General features: G+C 39.1%; 2 protein-coding genes across 2 annotated transcripts; one reads left to right on the top strand and one right to left on the bottom strand.

Annotated features, from left to right (window-relative positions):
• Window positions 1-1230: 1230 nt before the first annotated feature.
• LOC139822161 (DNA-directed RNA polymerase II subunit RPB1-like) lies at window positions 1231-10354 on the bottom strand. Its single transcript, XM_071793765.1, has 7 exons — window positions 10234-10354; window positions 8413-8685; window positions 4672-8199; window positions 4168-4556; window positions 3675-3793; window positions 3277-3468; window positions 1231-3169 (listed from the first exon to the last, which is right to left on the bottom strand). The coding sequence occupies exons 1-7, from the start codon at window positions 10309-10311 to the stop codon at window positions 2070-2072; spliced, it is 5679 nt and encodes a 1892-aa protein (XP_071649866.1). The 5' UTR covers window positions 10312-10354; the 3' UTR covers window positions 1231-2069.
• A 5081-nt stretch (window positions 10355-15435) lies between these two features.
• LOC139822001 (uncharacterized) lies at window positions 15436-20590 on the top strand. The gene is made up of 7 exons (XM_071793506.1): window positions 15436-15559; window positions 15890-16055; window positions 16815-17265; window positions 17353-17572; window positions 17660-18026; window positions 18106-18445; window positions 18626-20590. The coding sequence occupies exons 2-7, from the start codon at window positions 15899-15901 to the stop codon at window positions 18735-18737; spliced, it is 1647 nt and encodes a 548-aa protein (XP_071649607.1). The 5' UTR covers window positions 15436-15559; window positions 15890-15898; the 3' UTR covers window positions 18738-20590.
• Window positions 20591-20717: the final 127 nt, after the last annotated feature.

Below are 20717 nucleotides of genomic sequence, written 5' to 3'. Positions count from 1 at the left end.
TTAATACTGAGAATATGATATTTATAATGTGATAATCATAAAATTCGGAAAATTTCAAGCAGATTTAAAAAAAAAATCGTTTGGATACGTGCTTTTGTTGCAGAGAAAAGTAATTGTTAATTAAGCGAGCTTGGCGGACGCAGCGGCGGCTCGCGCGCCTGCGCGCCACGTAGTCGACCCGCCGCTGCGTCCGCTCCGGTGCTCTCGCTCTAAAACCGTTGTATTCGACATTTTTTTTCGCCGAACCTGGCAGTCGAATTGCAGCGAAAAAATTCCGCCGTTAAAGCACTCACTCTAGTACCTTCACACCAAATTTCAAGTAAAAATATGAAATAATTTAGCTGTAATCATTAATTATGTAAAAGTCAATTATCTCGGCTTCTATTGGTCGTATCGGGACGTTTTTTTTTTGAAATTCATAATTTTTTAAGCGCAAACCAATGGTGCTATTTGCATTACTGTACGCCAATAAATAACGCCGATATTTAATATGCGAAATTTAAATTGTTTAAAATAATAGTCAAATTTTAGAAAAAAAAATTTTTTTATTTTAAATTCATAAAGTAGACATCGTTACCTTTCATTTCCGATAAAGTGCATCAAAATAAGTTCACCCGTTCAGACGTGAGAGCCAAGCGTCCGATTTGCATAAATAATTTGTTAATAGGCAGCCATATAAAAATTGGAGGCGAGCCTTGTGCACACTTGTTCAGCATACTGAAAGGTATTATTGAGTGAATGTCCACTTAAATATGATAATTTTTAACCCAGTTTTCGGGAACCTGTAAAAATGGCCCTTTTTTCGCGTATTTTTTGCAATTTTGCAATTAAAAAAATTTTTTAAATTTTTTTAAGGCTTATTTCTATAGGAAATTTTCTTCCGAACAATTTTCCTCTCTTCAAGTTTTGTCGTTTGACCAACACAGAAGGAGTTATTTAAAGAAAACTATACAGAAACGCGTTTTTAAATATATTTTGCAATAAAAAAAGGCGAAGCGGGCCGAGTTGATTTTAGAGACTTTACACGCTTGTTACGGGATATCATAAGAATCGATTAAAAAAAATTCCAGCTTTGCGCCGTGAACTTCAATATTCTCATTTTTTAATAGCCCTGACTCCCGGATTATATCTTTAGATTTTATTTGTAACGAATATTGAAGCTTGTGACTTGATATACTCCAAGTCATAAGAATGATCGTTGTTGCATAAAAGAAACAAAAACGTTAACAATGCTTGCATAATACATTTATATAACTGAGATAATACAAAATAGTTTCACTTCAACGCAGATTTTCACTTTCGCGTTCTTCTAATAAAATCACAGATATCTATACCTAATAGAATAAACATCAATGAAGTATACAGAGTTTTGAACGTACAACGTCGTGCAGCTTGCTAGATGTAGAAGATAAATTGTATCTCTACAAGAATAGTAGTCGTAATAACAGTATAGTTGTAATAAAGGCGCATATACAAATTATATCTCTGAATTTTTAGACATTTTTTGCATCAATAATCTCCCTGAATTTTTGCGTATTTTTTTGGTATCAGTATAGTCTTCCAGTAGCTCGTTTATTTTTTCGATTGCTGATTTACAAAATTCTGTGGTCCCTAAGATACTCTCATATACAACTCGCTTATAACACACGAATCAACACGCTCGCTTTATAGCACACTCAAATTTTTCCCCCAGATATGTACCTCACTCTTGTCATTATGTTTATCACAACCTTCCTGGTACGAGTGGCGAAAGCGCATCATAATCTGCACTAATTATATAATTAACAGCCGAAATTATCGGCTACATATTTCTATTTGATAGATAGTAATTTTTTTTCACGTTTCTAATTTTCTCTTAACTGCCCTCGACTTTCTAACGTGACTGAACATGATCATGTTATGCCCAATTTATTAAGTACCAAAAAGGTCATATACGAAACATCTTAACAAATACGTTAAGTTTATTTGCAGTTATGTATAACCACGCGGCGATAATTACAATCGGACTTATAATTAACTTACTAAAATAAGTATCTAAATATAATTTATGAAAATAACTTAAAAACAAATTACTCGTCTGTCTCGTAAGCGGGTGACGCTGGTGAGTACGTGGGACTCGTGGGCGAGTATCCCGGTACGGGCGGCGAGTACGTTGGACTCGTCGGAGAATAACTCGGGCTTGTGGGTGTGTACGTGGGACTCGTGGGCGAATATTTGGTACTTGATGGCGAGTACTGCGGACTTGTGGGCGAGTACGTCGGGCTGGTAGGTGAATAATTCGGACTGCTGGGTGAATACCGGGTGCTGCCAGATGCAGTGTGCTGCGGCGAGCTCGGCGAGTACGATGGGCTTGTAGGCGAATATGTCGGGCTGGTCGGCGAGTACGTGGGACTTGCAGGCGTGTATTGTGGCGATGTACCGGCGAATGATGGCGAGGTAGGAGAATAACTTGGGCTCGTCGGTGAATATTTAAGACTGTCGGGAGAGTAGCTTGGACTCGCAGGCGAATATTGCGGCGAGCTAGGCGAATAACTGGGCGAAGTCGGCGAATATGAGGGTGAAGCAGGTGTGTAGTTAGGTGAGCTTGGTGAATAGCTTGGTGAAGTTGGTGAGTAACTCGGGCTCGTGGGTGAATAGCTTGGACTTGTGGGCGAGTAACTTGGATTGGTCGGGGAATAACTCGGCGAAGTTGGCGAGTAGCTCGGTGATGTGGGCGAATAACTTGGGCTAGTTGGCGAATAGCTCGGTGAGGTAGACGAGTAACTTGGACTCGTCGGTGAATAACTCGGAGAAGTGGGCGAGTAATTTGGACTCGTCGGCGAATAACTCGGCGAAGTGGGCGAATAGCTCGGACTTGTCGGGGAATAGCTTGGTGATGTCGGTGAATAATTCGGGCTGGTTGGTGAATACGTAGGACTTGTGGGCGAATAATTTGGACTCGAGGGTGTCATGCTGGGCGATGTGGGCAGATACGCCGGTGATGTCGGAGAGTAACTAGGTGACGCTGTACCAGCTGGTGACATCGGGAATGGACTCATACTCGGACCCGAACTACCGGGACTTCCCGGTTGCGGTGAATAAGCCGAGTATGCTGGCGACAAGCCCGATGCATCTGATGTTCCCGACGGTGAAAAGCATGCACCACCTGGCGTCATACCGCTGCTCAATGCTATAAAACAAAAAGAGAATAATTGTTAATATTGTTCGAAACGCATTTAGAAGCTAAACAACATTTTTATTATTTTGTTTTGAAATTATATACTATACGAGACTTACCTGGCGACATACTTGATGCACCATAACCAGGAGTAGCTTCCATCCAAGGAGTCATCTGAGGACTCATGCTGGACATGCCAGTTACGCTGCCAAAGAACATTCCCGCCGTTCCCATCATTCCTGCGCCAACTGCCATAGGAATCTCGATACCAGATTTACATTTCTCAGCATCCAATAATAGATCAAAGCATCCTAAACACACGTATAAAACCATTGACATCGTATCACTATTATATATAGCAAATAACAGTCATTTGATAAAATGCTGATCATAATCAAAGAGTCCTAATGTCTTTCTTACATTTCTTTACAAGACAAATTTGCGAATAGAAGTTAGAAGTTATGCAAGTCGCATAATGTTTCTTATACTATAAAAGAATTATGTACACGCGCATTACCTGTTCCAATCCGAGGAAGTTGTCCCATTATAATATTCTCGGATACCCCTCTCATTGGATCTACTTCTGCGTGAGATGCGGCATCCAGTAGTACATCAACCGTTTCTTCGAAGGAACACCTAAAGAAATTCGATGTCTTACTAACTTTCGATCTATTATCTTCTATCATTGCGTAACATATATCTGTACCTTAAAGGTAAAAAATCATATCTCCAAGTTTTGTCATAATTCAAGTTAATACTTTTTTTTTAATATACCAGGAGTTTAAATTGTATAAAGGTAAAAGATCTTATACATCCATTATATATATATATATTACTAGTTTTTAAGATACAATGTTTAGAAAATATCGAGTTGGAAATTTTTTAAAAATTAATAACTTTAAATCCTTTTTTCTCTAAATTTTTAAAAATAGAGAAACAATTCTTTATTTTTAAGGTATAGATATACACCTTTTAAAGATCCCGATAAAAAGCGAAACTCGTTTACTGACCTCATCAAAGCGCCGGTATCTTGTCTATTGATTCCGTGACGCGTTATCGCCATGAGATGACCTTTCGCTGTCATGACGTCGCAAAGTAAAGCGAGATGTCGGTAGTTCACGTAAAGACCATAGAACTGCAACACTGCGTTCATCTCCTTCTCTACCGACTTTCGCACGGCTTCGATGCCGAGCACTTGGAATATCTCGCAGATATCATTACTAAACGTTCGCACCGGATCCACGTCTCTCTCGCTCAACACCTTCATCAAGCTCGTCCCGTCGGTTTCCAAAAGCCATTCCGCAATGGCCCTGAATTCGCCGGTTTCCGTGATAACGATGCGTTTCTTGGAATCCGTTTGCGGCAGATGCATGTAAACTTTGCCGATAGCTTCAATACCCTGAAATATTCAATAGAAAACGTAAAAACAATTTTCTCTATAATTAAATTAAACTAATTAACAACAGTGACTGAATAAAGATGCGAAAGCATAATTAGCGTTTACTGCAGTATACCTGCAAAGTCATGTCGCTGAGCATGTTGGCTTCGATACACCGAAGGAACATATCGTCTTCCATTTTATCTACAGTCTCCCGATCCGTGTCCTGGAACTTATTATCGTCGCTGTTCATTATTCTAATACGTAGCACCAACTTCTCGACATTGTCATCATTGAATATGCAGTTCAGATCGTCGCCGAAGCCGGCGTTGATCTTCTCCGCGATCTGCTCCATCGTTAGCCTCTTGTCAGTCATCCGCTTTCTGTCCAGTTCAATTCGCAGCAACCACGGCGATATTTTCGTGGGGTCAAAGTCGGGCATCTCGTAGTAAACGTTGACGAACTCCTGGTCCTCCGCGATTACAGTGTTCTGCGGATCAGGATCGTAGTATATCGCCGTGTTCGCCGTCACCTTTTTCAACGTCGTGTGCTCCAGCCGGCAGAGAACGTTCTTTGCCCTTTCAGCGTCACGCGCGGCTGCGCCCGTCAAGAACACTGTGAGTGACGGCGCTTTCGGTTTCTTGCTGATGTTAATGATTTCCTTCAATCTGGGCACACCGAGGGTCACGTTCTTCGATGATACACCGGCAAAGTGGAAGGTGTTCAGGGTCATCTGAGTGGCAGGCTCGCCGAGAGATTGCGCCGCCAATGCGCCGACCATCTCACCGGGTGACACCTGAGCTTGCTGGAATCTCGTCTCGATTTCTCCAATTAGCCACTCGAAGGCTTCACTCGACAGCCTGAACTCCTCGGAGACGCGCTTGGTACATAAAGTCGACCTTACTAAACACTGGAACAGTAATGTCGCGTTCTCGTTCGCCTGTTTGCTCAGTCTATCGTCCCCGGCGACAATGATACACTTTTCCAAAAGATTTTTTACTCCTTGAATCACCCTCATAGGACTGAGATCGGTCGGCGCTCGCTTATTGATGTGGAATATCTTCTGTACGTTCCAAATCATCCTTTGCAGATTGCAGGGCAGTACAACCTTGGATTCGCCGCTTGGAAAGATCTCTCGAAGTACAGCGCGATCTCTTTTCAACTGTTCCCACTCTCTTTCCAGCCTTACCTTTCCGGGACCCGCTATCACCTCTCGGACGATGGATTCATTATATATAGGCTGTAGACATCGCACGTTGGTCGAATCAAACTTGAACATCTTCTCGAAGGCCTTGTTGCTCACCTTGATCGTTGGTAGATTCTGGAACTCGACGGTCTCACCGCTGAGACCGTCCTCTCCGTAACGCAGTTGAATCAGCTGACCGACGCAATTACGCACGGTGCCATCGTAATGCACCATGACCGACTCCATAGCCTTTATCAAACGACGCTGAATGTAACCGGTCTCAGCTGTTTTTACGGCGGTATCGATAAGACCCTCACGACCACCCATTGCGTGGAAATAGAACTCCGACGGCGCGATACCGGCTAGATACGAATTCTCAACAAAGCCACGGGACTCTGGCCCATAGTCGTCCTTGATGAAATGCGGCAGTGTTCTCTTACGGAAGCCGAAGGGTATTCGTTTACCCTCGACGTTTTGCTGACCTACACAGGCGATGACTTGAGAAATGTTGATGTTGGAGCCCTTTGAACCCGACACCACCATGGCCTTTAAATTATTGTATTCTGTCAAGGACTTCTTGGCGGAGCCTCCGGTCTTGTCTCGAGCGTCGTTCAGGATCCTGTTCACCTGATTCTCGAAAGTCTGACGAAGCGTGTTGCCAGGCGTAGGTTCGAGTTCCATGTTGTGTGCTTTTTGGATCACCTCTATCACGTCTTCTTTGGCCTTCTTGATCGTCTTCTGAATTTCCAAATATGTCTGCGGATCGGCAATAGTGTCGCCAATACCAATCGAGTGACCCTCCAGTAATAGCCAATTGTTGATGACGGTCTGGATGTTGCCGTAGAAACGTCCGCATACCTCGTGACCCAGGTCGAGCATACAGATGTGAAGCAAAGAACCCGCGGAGGTACCCAAAGTTTTCTTGCAGAGAATACCCATCACGAGTTCCCCATGTTCTACCATTACCTTGGTGTCACCCGGCGAGATCCATTTGTATGGACCATCGTCCTCCTCGTCGGGATGCGTGCTATGCGTCCGTATCATGTTCACGTTACCTGGGATGATAAGGGTAAACAGCTGCTTTCCGGTCCATAGTGGTTTCGGCTTCAAAATACATGGTTGCGGCATCTTGCCGTTCCAACTGGGCAGAAACATAAGTAAATTCATCATTTGCTCCTTCTCGATGAACACATCGCGCTTGGTCATCTTCCTCACAGCGGTTAGAGTATCCTGTACAATTCCCATAACTGGCTTGTTCGCCTGTGGGGTGATAATCTGTCGTGGGGTCACGTGAATGTTCTCTACCTCCGCGCGGGTCTCCATTGACTGTGGAACGTGTAGATTCATTTCGTCGCCGTCGAAATCCGCGTTATACGGTGATGTACAGCTTAGATTCATGCGGAATGTGCTCCAGGGAAGCACCTTAACGCGATGGCCCATCATACTCATTTTGTGAAGAGTGGGCTGACGATTGAAGATCACAAGATCATCGTCGCGGATATGTCGTTCCACTCGGTAGCCACATTGCAGATGCAGATCCGAGGACTTGGGATGGAAACGCAGATCGATCCTCTCGCCATTGTCGTGAACTATATATTTTGCACCGGGATATTGCGAATTGCCGCGCCTGACTAGCACTTGCAACTTGTCGATGTTGAAGGGCGTCACGATTTCGGGGAATGTCAAATTTTGTGCTATACTACGCGGCACGCCTATTTGATCAATGCGCAAGTTGGGATCCGGAGTGATAACAGTGCGCGCGGAAAAGTCCACGCGTTTACCCATCAGGTTTCCACGAATCCTACCCTCCTTTCCTTTCAGCCGAGCTTTGATCGCTTTGAGTGGTTTGCCCGACTTCTGCATCGCCCGGGGCATGCCGGGCATGTCGTTGTCGACGAGCGTCGCCACGTGAAACTGTAGCATCTTTATATTCTCAGAGATCACGTGTGCCACCGCGCCGGACTGTTCGTTTCGTAGTAACTCGTTGTTCGATTTAATGATGTCCGCCAGTTTATGTGTCAGATCGTCTTGATTCTTGGCGGAACCGTACATAATGACCGCAGGTCTGACGGACAACGGCGGTACCGGTAACACCGTGACTATCATCCAATCCGGACGGGCAAATTTCGGGTCCATGCCTAAGATAAAAGATTCCTCATCTTTAATGTGTTTCAAGATTTCCCAGGCCCTCTCGGCTGAGAGAATTATCTCCTTTTCTTGCGAGTCTTCGTTCACGTGCTTCCACTCTGCAGTGACGTCCAAGCCGGATCGTCTGAGATTAGGTTGATATCTACCGCAACCGCCATGACCCGGTTTTCTGTCCATCAGTGGCTGGTTCTCTACGTTCTCCTTGTTAATATCCATTTCATCTCCACCTTCACAAATATTTTTGCTTTTGCACAAATCATAAACGAATGCAAGTCTCTTCCGCGGCTGCCCCTTCGTCTTCATGACGATTTCTTTAATCTTTGAATTATGCTGAAAATTACAAAAGAGAAAATTTATTTATAATCCACGTACTATTTTAAAATTATTTTTTTAAATTACTTTTAAATTTCTATAATTAATTATAACTTTTTGGAAAAATGTAAAATGTGAACAAATCAATTTAATGAAATTAAAATCCAAAAATTTCTGGATTCAATAAAGAGATAATATTTCTTCAATATATCTTGAATAATAACTACTTACAGGGTTGACGAGCAGTTTGGAACAGTAAAAACACACGCATCTCAATATCTTTATAGTTTTTGTAATAAATCCCACATGGAATACTGGTTTTGCTAGGTTTATATGACCAAAATGGCCAGGACATTCTATCATATTCCCAGCACAAGTTTGACACCTGGAATTTCTGTCGATAACACTACCTTGCCTCGGGTCCATGAGGCCACCCAGTTTAGGACGGCCCCCTTCCATTGTTTCCGGAAATCGTATGCCGCCATCAGTGACTGACATACGACGCTGGACAAAAGCATAACATCTTGTAAGAAATCTTATAAAAAATATAAAAACGTAGAACATTTTATTTTTAAAATTTTATAGAACTTAGGTCCACATCAGCGTCGCACGCGCGCGCATTCTGTCCTTGTTCAATTTTTAGTAAGTAACAAAGACAGAACGACGCAGTATGCACCCAAGTAATGTTTTCGAACGCAGCCTATTACCATATATTTTATACACAAGAAATAACATTAATTCTTCTTCGTGTATATTAAGCGGCGCGGCGCGTCATACATCATCAATATGGCGGCGAATCTCGAGGAGGAGCAGTCGAAGCAGAGCTTACGCGACTACGCGAGACGCGAGTGCGAGGAATACGTGCCGCGAGACAGGACACGATGGCTGCGTTCGGGGAGCGCGCTATTAACGCTATTGCATCATTCTGTTTTGATCACTCATCAGATGTAAAACAAGGATAGAATAAGCAAATAGCGCTAATAGAGCGCTCCCCGAATCCAGTCGATGAGATACGTCGTAAGCGCCGCGTTATCGACCACCGCCACGAAACGTCGTCATTCACAGTCCACTTCATCATTGTCTTCTCGTTGACTTCCTCCGATACTTCCGATAGTTTCTCCAGCAAGGGGTCGATTGTGTATCTTGAAATAATGAGGTAAAAATTACAAAAGTGAGAAAATTTATTAGCGTATCTACGATTTTATTTATCAAAATCTAGTAAAATCTGTTCACTTTTATAATTTTCACCTTGTTTCTCAAGATACACAACCGACCTCCAGACGTACGCGGCGGTTTTTATTTTATCGACGTTAAAAGTTGGCGGGAAGTCGACTTTTCGTCATGACGGAAAGTCTACTATCGGCGGTTTTTGAGACATTTGCCGACTTCAAGTCGACTTGAAGTCGACTTTCGTCCTTAAAAAAGTCGACTTTTCTGCCAAGTCAGTTTCGGTAGAAGTCGACTTCAATTCGACTTTTTGCTCTTAAAGTAGCTTTCTCATAATTAAATGCAAATATGTATATAGTGGTATGTATATGTATATAGTATATAGTGGTTGAATATACATTTTAAATATAAATAAAGTTGTATTCACTATTTACAGTCACATTGCCTTTCCTGATATTTTCCCATAACTTCATAATTCTCAATAATACTTTTCAATAAAATCAACTTGACAAAAGTATGATAGCCAATATGGGCACTAATACACCAATATTTTACACACAATTTTATTCTTGGTTTCCATTAAACGGACATTATACAAACAGCAATGAAATTAAAATTCGCAAATACTACGGTAGCGTTCCAAAATTCACTCTGGGTAACTAAAATTTATAGTTTACGTCACGTACACTATGCATTTTAGTTAACTAAATTTAAGTGAATTTTGAAATGCAGCCTACGATATCTACGACAAGCGTTTCGACGGGGAAGTTCTCGCAAGAAACCAATGTGCTAGGCGCGCGGGTTGCACGACATTGCGCCATGAAGCTCCAGGACAGTGCTTTCCGCGAGAATTTTGTTTTGCGAGTTATCGTACAGTTTACTTACGATCTCGTCGGGCGAGAGGATGCCGAATTGGACGCGTTTCACCGTCCTCAGAGGTGCCTTGGAGTCGGACGTCGCCATTTTGCTTTGATTCACCAAAAGCTCGCTCGAACACTGTCCAACCATTTTGGTCTGACTCCACACGTGCTCCACACGACACCGTCTCCCTTCCGCCTTCCGCTAGAAATACGTTGATCGTTGATCCCCCACCACCTTTATTTGGTCACAAAGCCCAGCGACCTCTACACTCTACTTAAAACGAGGTAAAAATTTGTCTTTCTTATTTCCAGTTTGAATTCAAATGAAGACAGAAATAACAGTTCTCCTTTTGGTCAGTCTCTCCCGAGGGTCTCTGTGTGCCTATAGGCGTAATTTCTGAACGCACCCCTGTGCTAATGCTTGAAATTCATCCAATCAGATGTGATTCCCATATTCCTTACACAATTAACGCATGCGCATGAGTTCTATGTGCATACATATGTACATACATACATACATATTTTTCAGATCCATGTATTTCGTAGAAGTTACTAGTCTAGTATATAAATGTAGTAGATGTATGTAATCTTTCCTCGTGTTCTCGTATGTAAGTACGTGCTCTCGTAACATTTTTTACAACCTGTCGATTATTCGAGCATGGTCTGTGATACAGTTTTTGTTCGTCGACGATTTTATTGATATTTCTTGTATTATATTTCCAGTATAAGGTGAATTTTATAGTAATAATTGAAACAAGGTAAATATTTATTTCTAATTAAGTTATATACTACAAGAAAATATATCATATATCGAATGGGCATATTGAATCTTATTATCATTCAGATGCCGAACAGTGTTTATCATGATTCGCGCTATTCTGCTTCATTTTCAATTAATGGCACCCGCCTCTTGTCAGTGGATGATACGGTTTATAATTCTATATACTCTACCTCTGCGTTGTGTGTGAAAAAGCCATTATAGTATATAGAAACAGTATTAGGTACTGATCGTAGTCATAAGGAAATATTTATTCAATTTTATTCAAAATTAATCTGGCACGCGTTTTTTTCGTGTAAATTCGATATAATAAATTGACTATATAGTTGTGCCAGATTAGAGTCAAGCTCAACAGGGTCTTCTTTCCCCGTTAATTTTTCCAAGCTCGTTCCCTTGGCAGTGGTTTCGCTAGATAGTGGATAGGGACAGTGGGAATCTCGTTAATCCATTATTCATGCGCGTAACTAATTAGATAACGAGGCATTTGGCTACCTTAAGAGAGTCATATTGCAAATGCTGCATACTGTATGGTGCATTAATTTCTAGCAATTATAATCTATAAATAAATTATATAAATTGATTACGCGCTCTCATTGTAAATGTAAAGACAGCATTAGGAAAAACACATCAAAAAACACATTGTGTAAAAACAATATCGAGTTAGATATTTTTTTATTTGATTACTTATACAATTAGTGTGAAAAGGGAAGAGCATTTACACACACATACGCACGCGCGCGTATGTCATGAATTATAGATTTTCTAAAGTGGCGTTTACACTAAAAATACTAAATAATTTTTGACTGTTTTGATTTTTAGTGTAGTAGTATAGCGACGTATTCCTTTTTGATTTATAAAGCTTTTTAATTAACCCTCATCAGGGTACACACTGGGTTAGCGTAACCCGAGCGAATTTTGAAAGTAGCGCCATTTCAAAGGAAGTGAATGGTGGGGGTCCATACCGGGGGGGAAAAATCTTTGAGGTAGCTACTATGTGAGCGCCAAGGGGCAGCGTCAGTCTACGCTTGGTGCTCAAATTATACGATTTTGAAAATTGAACTCGGGTAATCTACACCCAGTCTGTACGGAACGTTACAAAATCTGTGTTAAAAAAAAAATTTGTTTTTCGAGTATTTGCTGCAGTAGGTTTTTTTTTTTTAGTATTCTGGTATGTATAATTTACTATTTTTAATATACTTTTGTGCATTCTAACCTCAAAATGATGCTCTGTAGCATACCAGCGTAACGTATCCGTGCATGCATGTTAATATTATTTCAATTTTTGTTATTTATTTATATTATACTAATCAACAACATCCAAAAAAACTATTTTTACTTTAAGATATTTTTTTTGCGTTATTACGATAAATCAAGCAAGTAACGTACGTTATATCGCTATCGCAAAAAAACGGGTATTTTCATAGTTCAAAAAAAATATATTTTTTGGAATGGATCAAAAAACGAATTCAGCCATTTCAAAGAACAACTTTTTAGCTTTCAAACGCGACTTAAAAAATGTCGATATCTTTTTTTTTATAAAGTTATGCAATTTAAAAGAAAAAGTGAATTTTTATGAAAATTTTTTGAGAATGGTTTACATTTTCAAATGTATCTTTGTTTAAACAAGTAATGTAATAAATCTATCAACGCCATTGTATTTTTGAGAAAATTTTCGATCCAAAAAAAAAAATTTGTTTTAATTGACAAATTATACAGCCCGATATACAGTCAATCAAAGTCGCCGGGTTAGGCTAACCCATGTCCGTACGAAACGTAACTTTTTTATAGTCTGTACCCTGAGGGTTAATCATATTTATATTTACTCATATTTTAGTTAAGTGAATAGAGTTAATTTTGATGTCTTATTAAGATTACCGTCTTAAACTGATATCAGTATAATAGTATAATATAACAAAATCATCCTTTTACGTCCTTTAATAAAGATAAAAACGTCTAAAATTAATTAATTATTAATCTAGAGAATTGTTAAATTATTGTTAAATAATGTCCATTTTTTAAATATTTTAATCATACTAATAAACGAATGGGAGCTTTCCGGCAAGCGACACAAGTCGACACAATTAAGTGTCGTGTCTTTACCTATTGTTACTCATTGCAAAAATAAAAAAAAAAGATTGAACGACGTTTGTGTCGACTTGTGTCGCTTGTCGAAAAGCTCCCAATGTTACTTCTGATTGTTAATACTGATAGCATTAATTAAAGCAAGCAAGATAAAGTTACAGATTATATATATATCCTCAGTAAAAAATTTTGTGTTAAATTTAACACATATTTCACATGTCCCAATTTATCCACTCAAATTTTCGTGTTAATTTAATATAAAGCAAATATGTAAAAAAATAACAAACAATATGTAAAAAATTAACATAAAAATTTAACATTTAGACACTATCAGAAATCAAAGTTTATGTTAAATTGACATCTCTATAATGTTAAATGTAATTAAGATAAAATGTTATTTTAACATTTGAGAGAAGTATTTATTTTTAGTTTTGATGAATAACATAAGAATTATGTCAATTTAACACATAGTAACTGTTATAAAAAGGAAGATAACACAATTTATCTGTTCACTTTAACATATAAAATATATCACCAAGAATTCATGCACTTACATATAAATTGTGTTATTTTAACTCTTAAAAATGGTTAATATTAATTTAACATAGAAAAGTTAAGTAATACAACAACGATATGTTAAATTAACATACAACTGTGTCGTCTTCCGGTTGGGTAAGGAAGGAAGACGGGTGCTCCGTAAAGGAAAGAAGGAATAAGGGAAAGTACGGGCGGAGTAGGAGTCAAGGAACGAAGAGAGAATAAAGAGAACCCCGAAGGAAGGAAAGAGGAAGGCGTACAACTGAAGAAAGACCGGAGGGCAAGAAAAATCGGAAGTAAACCAAGAAAATACGGCGAGGAAGAAAAGAGGTTAGGACGGAGCAAGACAAGGGAAGGAGAGAAGAAGAGAGAAGAGGGAGGAACACAATTGAGGCAGGCGACCGGAGAAGGGAAGAGGAAGTGGGGAGCACGGGCATGCGCGAGCCGCGGAAGCAGAGACACGTGCGTGGAACAGAGGTTGATCAGTGCTGAGGCGGCGCGGGGTGCCGGCCCCTCCAAAAGAGTGGGTTGGCACTACTGCGGATCGCCGAGGCGGCGCGGAGTGCCGGCCCCTCCTAAAAGAGCGGGTTGGCACTACTGCGGGACGACGAGGCGTGACACGAAAGCAAGTGACATCGGCACGAGAGTAGGCGAAATGGCGCGGGTCGCTGCAGTGGAAACGCGGTGAGTGAGAGGGCCGATCGAGATAGGGTGGCACGACTGAAAGTCGACAGAGCGGCGGTGCATGCCTGGCACGAGAAAGAATACGAGAAAGTGGACTGTAAGCACAACGCAGAGCAGGTGAAGAGCATATCGCGGAAAGAATAAGAGAGTAGGTTCGAAAATGCGAAGGAGAAAGGAATCGAATAGAATGGAGGAAAATCTGGCAGACAAAGAAGAGGCACAGATAGCGGCGCGAAAGAGGGAAGAGACAGGATGGATTAAGGAAATTACGAGGGAGCTAAGGGAAATCGGGCATGAAATTAAAGAGGAAATAATACGAACGGGAATGGAAGTCAAAGAGGAACTGAGAAAGCTAAAAACCCAACCGGAAGTGGAGGAGAAGAGGATGGCGGAGGAAAAGGAAGAACGGGGGGAGGAAGGGTGGAGCGAGGGATGGGGAAGGGACTGGAGCGAGGGATCGACAGACTCAGGGGGAAGGATCACGGAAGGGACGGATAATGGTCGTGAAGACAAGAAGAATCGGGAAGCTAAGCAAGATAGCCTAGGAAGGAAGAGGGCGGCAGAGAAAAAAGGTGACGGAGGAAGAGAGAAGAGCGAGAAGGAATGGAGAAGACCGCCGGAAAGCGACAGAAGGAAGGAACAGGAAGAGGAGAGGAACAGGCTGAGACGAATGATAGAGGAGAGAGAAGAGGAGATAAGAAGAAGAAGAGAGAAAAGAGAGAAGGAGGAGGAGAGAAAAAAAGAGAGAGAGAGAAAAGAAAAAATTGAGAAGAGGAAAAAGAATCTGATCTGGAGGAGAGTGGCAGGAGAAGGACCAAAAGAAAGAAGGGAGATGCTGGAAGCGATAATGGAAAAGGTAACAGGAAGAGAGATACTGATAAGAAAAGCGTGGGAGGTGACTGGCGTGGATGGTAAGATTGTAATTTTCACGGAACTAGAAGAAGAAGAGGACAAGGAAGAGGTGATAGAAAGATGTGATGAGATATGGAGAAGGTGGGAGATTGGTGTCGACGAGGAACTAACACTTGAAGAGAGAGCATACAGACATAAGCTGGTGGAGAGAGCAAGAGAGGAAAGAACGAGGGGCAACGCAGTGGTATTAACAAATAGAAGAATGTGGATAAACGGAAGGGAGGTGAAGTGGGAGGAGGAAAGAGGCGGTTGGAGGAGGATGTAGCCGGACGAGATTCACGACAAATATAAGTAGAGTTTGCTGTCGGTGGATTAGCTTTATGATGTAAAAGAGTTAAAAGATTAACAGATTGAAAAGGTTAGTTGTTATAACGTTGCATTGTATAGATTCAGAAGATGATGGGTGAGCTGTAATGGTTTGGGAACGTTCCATAAAAACGCCCTTTAAGGCCCCTTTGGGGTAAATAAAGTATCCTTACATACATACATACAACTGTGTCAGAAATTTAACACAAAACTTTCTACACAGGAAAATTTTAACACAAATACAAAATGTTTTTTACTGTGTATATATATGCATAATCTTTATAGTATAATTACAAGATATATAATATTATAATATGGCATTTTAACATATACTAAAATAAGCTCAGAGATTATTACTCTTTATCTTTTATTTTTTTTACAGAGAAGGAATATGACATCCCATTATCGTCCTTTATCTTACGAGAGTGATAGCCGATATCCTCATGTCGAAAGAGCAGTGGCGGGAGAGGATCATGTTGACTTTGTTTATCAATTTGTAAAGGATACTCATATAGATGAGTGTAACTTTAACCATTATAATTATATTGGTATGTAACATTTGAATTGATAAATAAGATATCATTAAGGATGTATTACCTATACCTTATTTCCAGCCAAAAGTACAGTAATCTGAGAAATCCAATTATATCGGTTGTATGCATACTTTAACGGCTTACTACTATTTAATATCATAACAAGGACATTAATGTTACTGATTTAAATGATTTTAACCAGTTTTTATGATTATTAACAGCGTATTTGTAAATATTCTTAAGGATGTATGTCCGTTCAGTCAAAATAAATAAGGGATCAAGCTGAAATTTACAGAGATTGTGCACTTATATGTCCTAAAAACCTGTGTTAAATTTCAGATCGATTGTCTGACTTGTTTAAAAGATATTAATATTTTAATTTACAAAATTAATTAAAAAATTAATATCTTTTAAACAAGTCAGACAATCGATCTGAAATTTAACACAGGTTTTTAGGACATATATAAGTGCACAATTTCTGTAAATTTCAGCTTGATCCCTTTATTTTGACTGAACGGACATACATCCCTAAAAATATTTACAAATACGCTGTTAATAATCATAAAAACTGGTTAAAATCACTTAAATCAGTAACATTAATGTCCTTGTTATGATATTAAATAGTAGTAAGCCGTTATAAAGTATGCATACAACCGATATAATTGGATTTCTCAGATTACTGTACTTTTGGCTGGGAAGGTAATAGGTAATACATCCTTAAAGAAAATACGTTTGTGTTCAGTAAAGATTATAATTAAATTTTTTATTCCAAAGATTTCAAGTTTCATAAAGCTGTATATCCAATCCGAGTCTCTATATATGATGTATATAATCTTGGATATGTAACTCAAATTTTGGCTCAAGATCCTGAAAATCGATGGTTTCTATTATGGGCTGAACAGCCTTGGATTGTACCTTCGACATCACAATTATTGTCTCCACCTTTACGGTCTTATAACTTTAAAACCAAAATACTCAGATTAAAATTTAGGTACAAATTATGGAGCTTTAACACGCTGCGAGATGCTGTAATGCTTATTGGTACATCAAAATTGATCCTTCCTAAAAATCCGAAACAAAGTTTAACTACTCTGTTAAAGAGCATTAAATGCAAGTATACTTGCCATTGGAACATCTACAATTTAACACCTGATTATAAAAATGCACACTTGGATATATTCGATCTTCAAAAGAACTTTACTGAATATTGCATTATTTATAAAAGGTATTATATATCATCGACATTAAATAATATTCAATATTTTTTATTCTCTTAATAATGAAAATAAATTTGTTTCAATGTTATTTACAGCGATATAGCAACAAGTTTTGACAAGAACAATCTCAGTCGCAAAAAAGTATTTCAGAAAGAAAATGTGCCATCTTCTAAGCAGAGATATATGAATCGTCATTTATTAAGAGATCATTCAAATTATAAGAAAGTTTATAAAAATAAAAAGTTCATGAAAGATATCAAACTCTCTTTGGATAAATCCAAAGAGCAACCATTTTGCAGTTTTTCTACACTTCCTGTAAAGTATTTGAAGAAGTCTATTTCTTATAATATTTATTGTAATGTAATCATATATATATTAAAGTTTTATATTTTATCTTTGCAGGATGAAATAATATTAAAAATATTACAAAACTTAGATATAAAGTCGCTCTACTATGTGAGCAGAGTAAATAAGCGCCTCAATCATTTAACACAGGATTCTTTTCTCTTTACACATTTGAATTTACGAAATATGCGCTTTACGGATTGCTTTTTTATTTATAATATTATAGTTTTCTTTGCCAGATGTGAATCCAGACGTAAATATTTGCAACAGTTGGATCTTACATCAAGCAACATTTCTGTTTTGCATTTCGTAAAATTTCTTAACATTTTTGACAGGCGTTTAACGCACTTACGATTAAGTAGCTGTCGATTCGTTAATGATTTTGCCCTATTTAAAATTTCAAAGATCTGCAAAAATTTGAAAGGTAATAAGTACATAAATTAAATATGATTATTAGGATTACAAATAAATTGTACATGACTAATTATATATATTTTTCTTAGTATTGGATCTCAGTCATTGTTATCAGAATGATATAACAGCCAAAGGATTTTCGTATCTCGAAAATCTTGAATTTCTAGAGGATTTAGACCTTAGTTGGACAAAGATAACAGCTAAACCTTTATGCAAAATACTACAAAAGAATCGCCGGATGCGTAATTTACATTTGAACGGCGTTATATCTAGTTCTGCGCCACTATATGTAGAAGCAGTTGTAATACAGTTGAGAAATTCGTGCCCTGGCTTGGAAATAATAGATTTAACGGGCGGTGTCGCTACATCGCGAAGTATTGATGCCCTCACCGAGTGCAAAAATTTACGAAAATTAAACATTGGAGTGATGTACGTGTGTGCTACATTTTTCTTTTAAAATATATTATATTATCATATTCTTTATCGAAATTTGTATGTTTACATCTTTTGCAAACATAATGAAACGCTTATGTTTTTATTCTCTTTGCGATTGAAAAACTGTAATAACTAATAATAAGATATGGCTTTAAAAGTTTTAAATTGTTACAGGTGCGATGACCATAGGTACCCAATCGATAAGCATAGCGTGCATAGATTGTTTTCCTCCTGTCAAAGCTTGGAAGAAGTCAATTCGATATGTCGCACTGAATGGGGATATTAACAAAAATGGTGAAGAACTAACGCGTAAAAACTTGACAAGTATATACTTGTGGCATATACAGTTTCGCAATTCGATCTCGAGCAGTGTCCTCAGTCCTAAACTGCAAACGATCTATAAATATATATACCGGGTGTAACAATTAAAAAAGTCGGGACCCTGGATTATCTCGGAAAGTTGACGTTTTCGGAAGAAATGTTTTATACAAAAGTTGTTTGGATCGAAGGGGCACATAAGATGGTGCCATTGGTTTCACCTTGGATGATCGTTTAAAGCTCACGTGAACGACACTTTTAATTTTTTAAATGGAAATCCCTATTTTTCAATGCATATTCTTGTAGCTAATCTCGAGAGCTTTTTAAAACGCTATAATAAAGTATTTTTTCATTAAAAACTTTTGGAATTATAAGGCTTGAAAATTCTAGTATTTTGACATAAAATACAAAATATCTTGTAAAAAATTAAGTTTTCGGTAATGTTACCTTAACACTTTTATGTACAGAATAATGAGACGAATCAATTGGTATAAAAAAAGGCATATTTCCTTTAAGAAAAAATATGTAATTTGCCGCATCTGCATACTTTTTCTTAAAAGCAACTATGTCTTTTTTTCATACCAATTGATTCGTCTCATTATTCTGTGCATAAAAGTGTTAAGAACATTACCGAAAACTTAATTTTTTACAAGATATTTTGTACTAGGTGCGCAACTAAGTTTCCGGGTTTCACACATAGATGGCACCAATAACACATGTACTCGATTTAAATGTTTGAAGTTGTCTGAAGTTATAGCTTGGACATCTGTTAACAATAACCAGTCGTTATACCAATACATATCGCAACGCAAAATATTTTTTCTAACAATGGAGATGTCGAATTTTGTGCCAAATAAACAGCATTTGCGGGAAGCTTTGCTTTTCTGTTTTAACTTGAAAAAAAATGCAGCTGAAGCACGTCGTTTGCTTGAGGAGGCCTACGGCGAACATGCACCATCGAAAACTACCTGTGAAGATTGGTTTAAACGCTTCAGAAGTGGCGATTTCGACACTGAGGACAAGGAGCGCTCCGGAAGACCAAAAACAATTGAGGACGCCGATCTGCAAGCGTTATTGGATGAAGATGATACGCAAACACAAATCAACTTGTGGAGGCATTAAACATGACTCACCAAGGTATTTCCAAACGTTTACATGCCATGGGAAAAATTCAAAAGGAAGGAAAATGGGTGCCGCATGAGTTGACTGAGAGACAGATGGAAAATCGAAGAGCCACTTCCGAAATTTTGCTTTTGCGGCATGAAAGAAAGAGTTTTCTTCATCGAATTGTTACTGGCGATGAGAAATGGATATATTTAGAGAATCCCAAACGCAAAAAATCGTGGCTTTCACCTGGTGAAAAATCAACATCGACGGCACGACCAAATCGTTTTGGAAAGAAGACAATGTTCTGCGTTTGGTGGGACCAAAGAAAGGAATCGTGTACTATAAGCTGCTGAAACCGGGCGAAACTGTCAATGCGCATCGCTACCGACAACAACTGACCAATTTAAACCATGCATTGCTCGAAAAACGGCCAGAATGGTACACGAGACACGAACGAGTGATATTGCAGCACGACAACGCTCCGTGCCATCGCAGTTCCATCGTCCAGGACACCATCAAAACGCTCAAATGGGATCTGCTACCGCACCCGCCGTATTCGCCAGACCTGGCGCCTTCCGATTATCACTTGTTCCGGTCGATGGCGCATGGCTTGGCTGGGCTACACTTGACCAATTTCGAAGAAGTGCAAAATTGGTTGGATAAATGGTTTCGGTCCAAAGACGCGTCGTTTTATCGTCGCGGTATTCATGTATTGCCAGAAGATGGCGAAAATGTATAGTTAGCGAGGGACGATACTTTGAATAAGCCATTTTTTGTATTTCTCTTGAAATTTTTCATTTTTATTGATAAAAAAAACCCGGAAACTTAGTTGCGCACCTAG

The sequence above is a fragment of the Temnothorax longispinosus genome, chromosome 11 (genome assembly GCF_030848805.1).
Source record: "Temnothorax longispinosus isolate EJ_2023e chromosome 11, Tlon_JGU_v1, whole genome shotgun sequence".
NCBI lineage: Eukaryota > Metazoa > Arthropoda > Insecta > Hymenoptera > Formicidae > Temnothorax > Temnothorax longispinosus.
This window is presented reverse-complemented; position numbering and strand designations above follow the sequence as displayed.

Coding starts and splice junctions, on each gene's coding strand:
- LOC139822161 (XM_071793765.1), bottom strand. CDS start 10,311: ATGGCGACGTCCGACTCCAAGGCACCTCTGAGGACGGTGAAACGCGTC. Junction 4,557..4,671: donor TCAGCGACATGACTTTGCAG/GTATACTGCAGT, acceptor TGAATATTTCAG/GGTATTGAAGCTATCGGCAA. Junction 3,794..4,167: donor GATACCGGCGCTTTGATGAG/GTCAGTAAACGA, acceptor GAATTTCTTTAG/GTGTTCCTTCGAAGAAACGG.
- LOC139822001 (XM_071793506.1), top strand. CDS start 15,899: ATGACATCCCATTATCGTCCTTTATCTTACGAGAGTGATAGCCGATAT. Junction 17,573..17,659: donor GCAGTTTTTCTACACTTCCT/GTAAAGTATTTG, acceptor TTATCTTTGCAG/GATGAAATAATATTAAAAAT. Junction 18,027..18,105: donor GATCTGCAAAAATTTGAAAG/GTAATAAGTACA, acceptor TATTTTTCTTAG/TATTGGATCTCAGTCATTGT.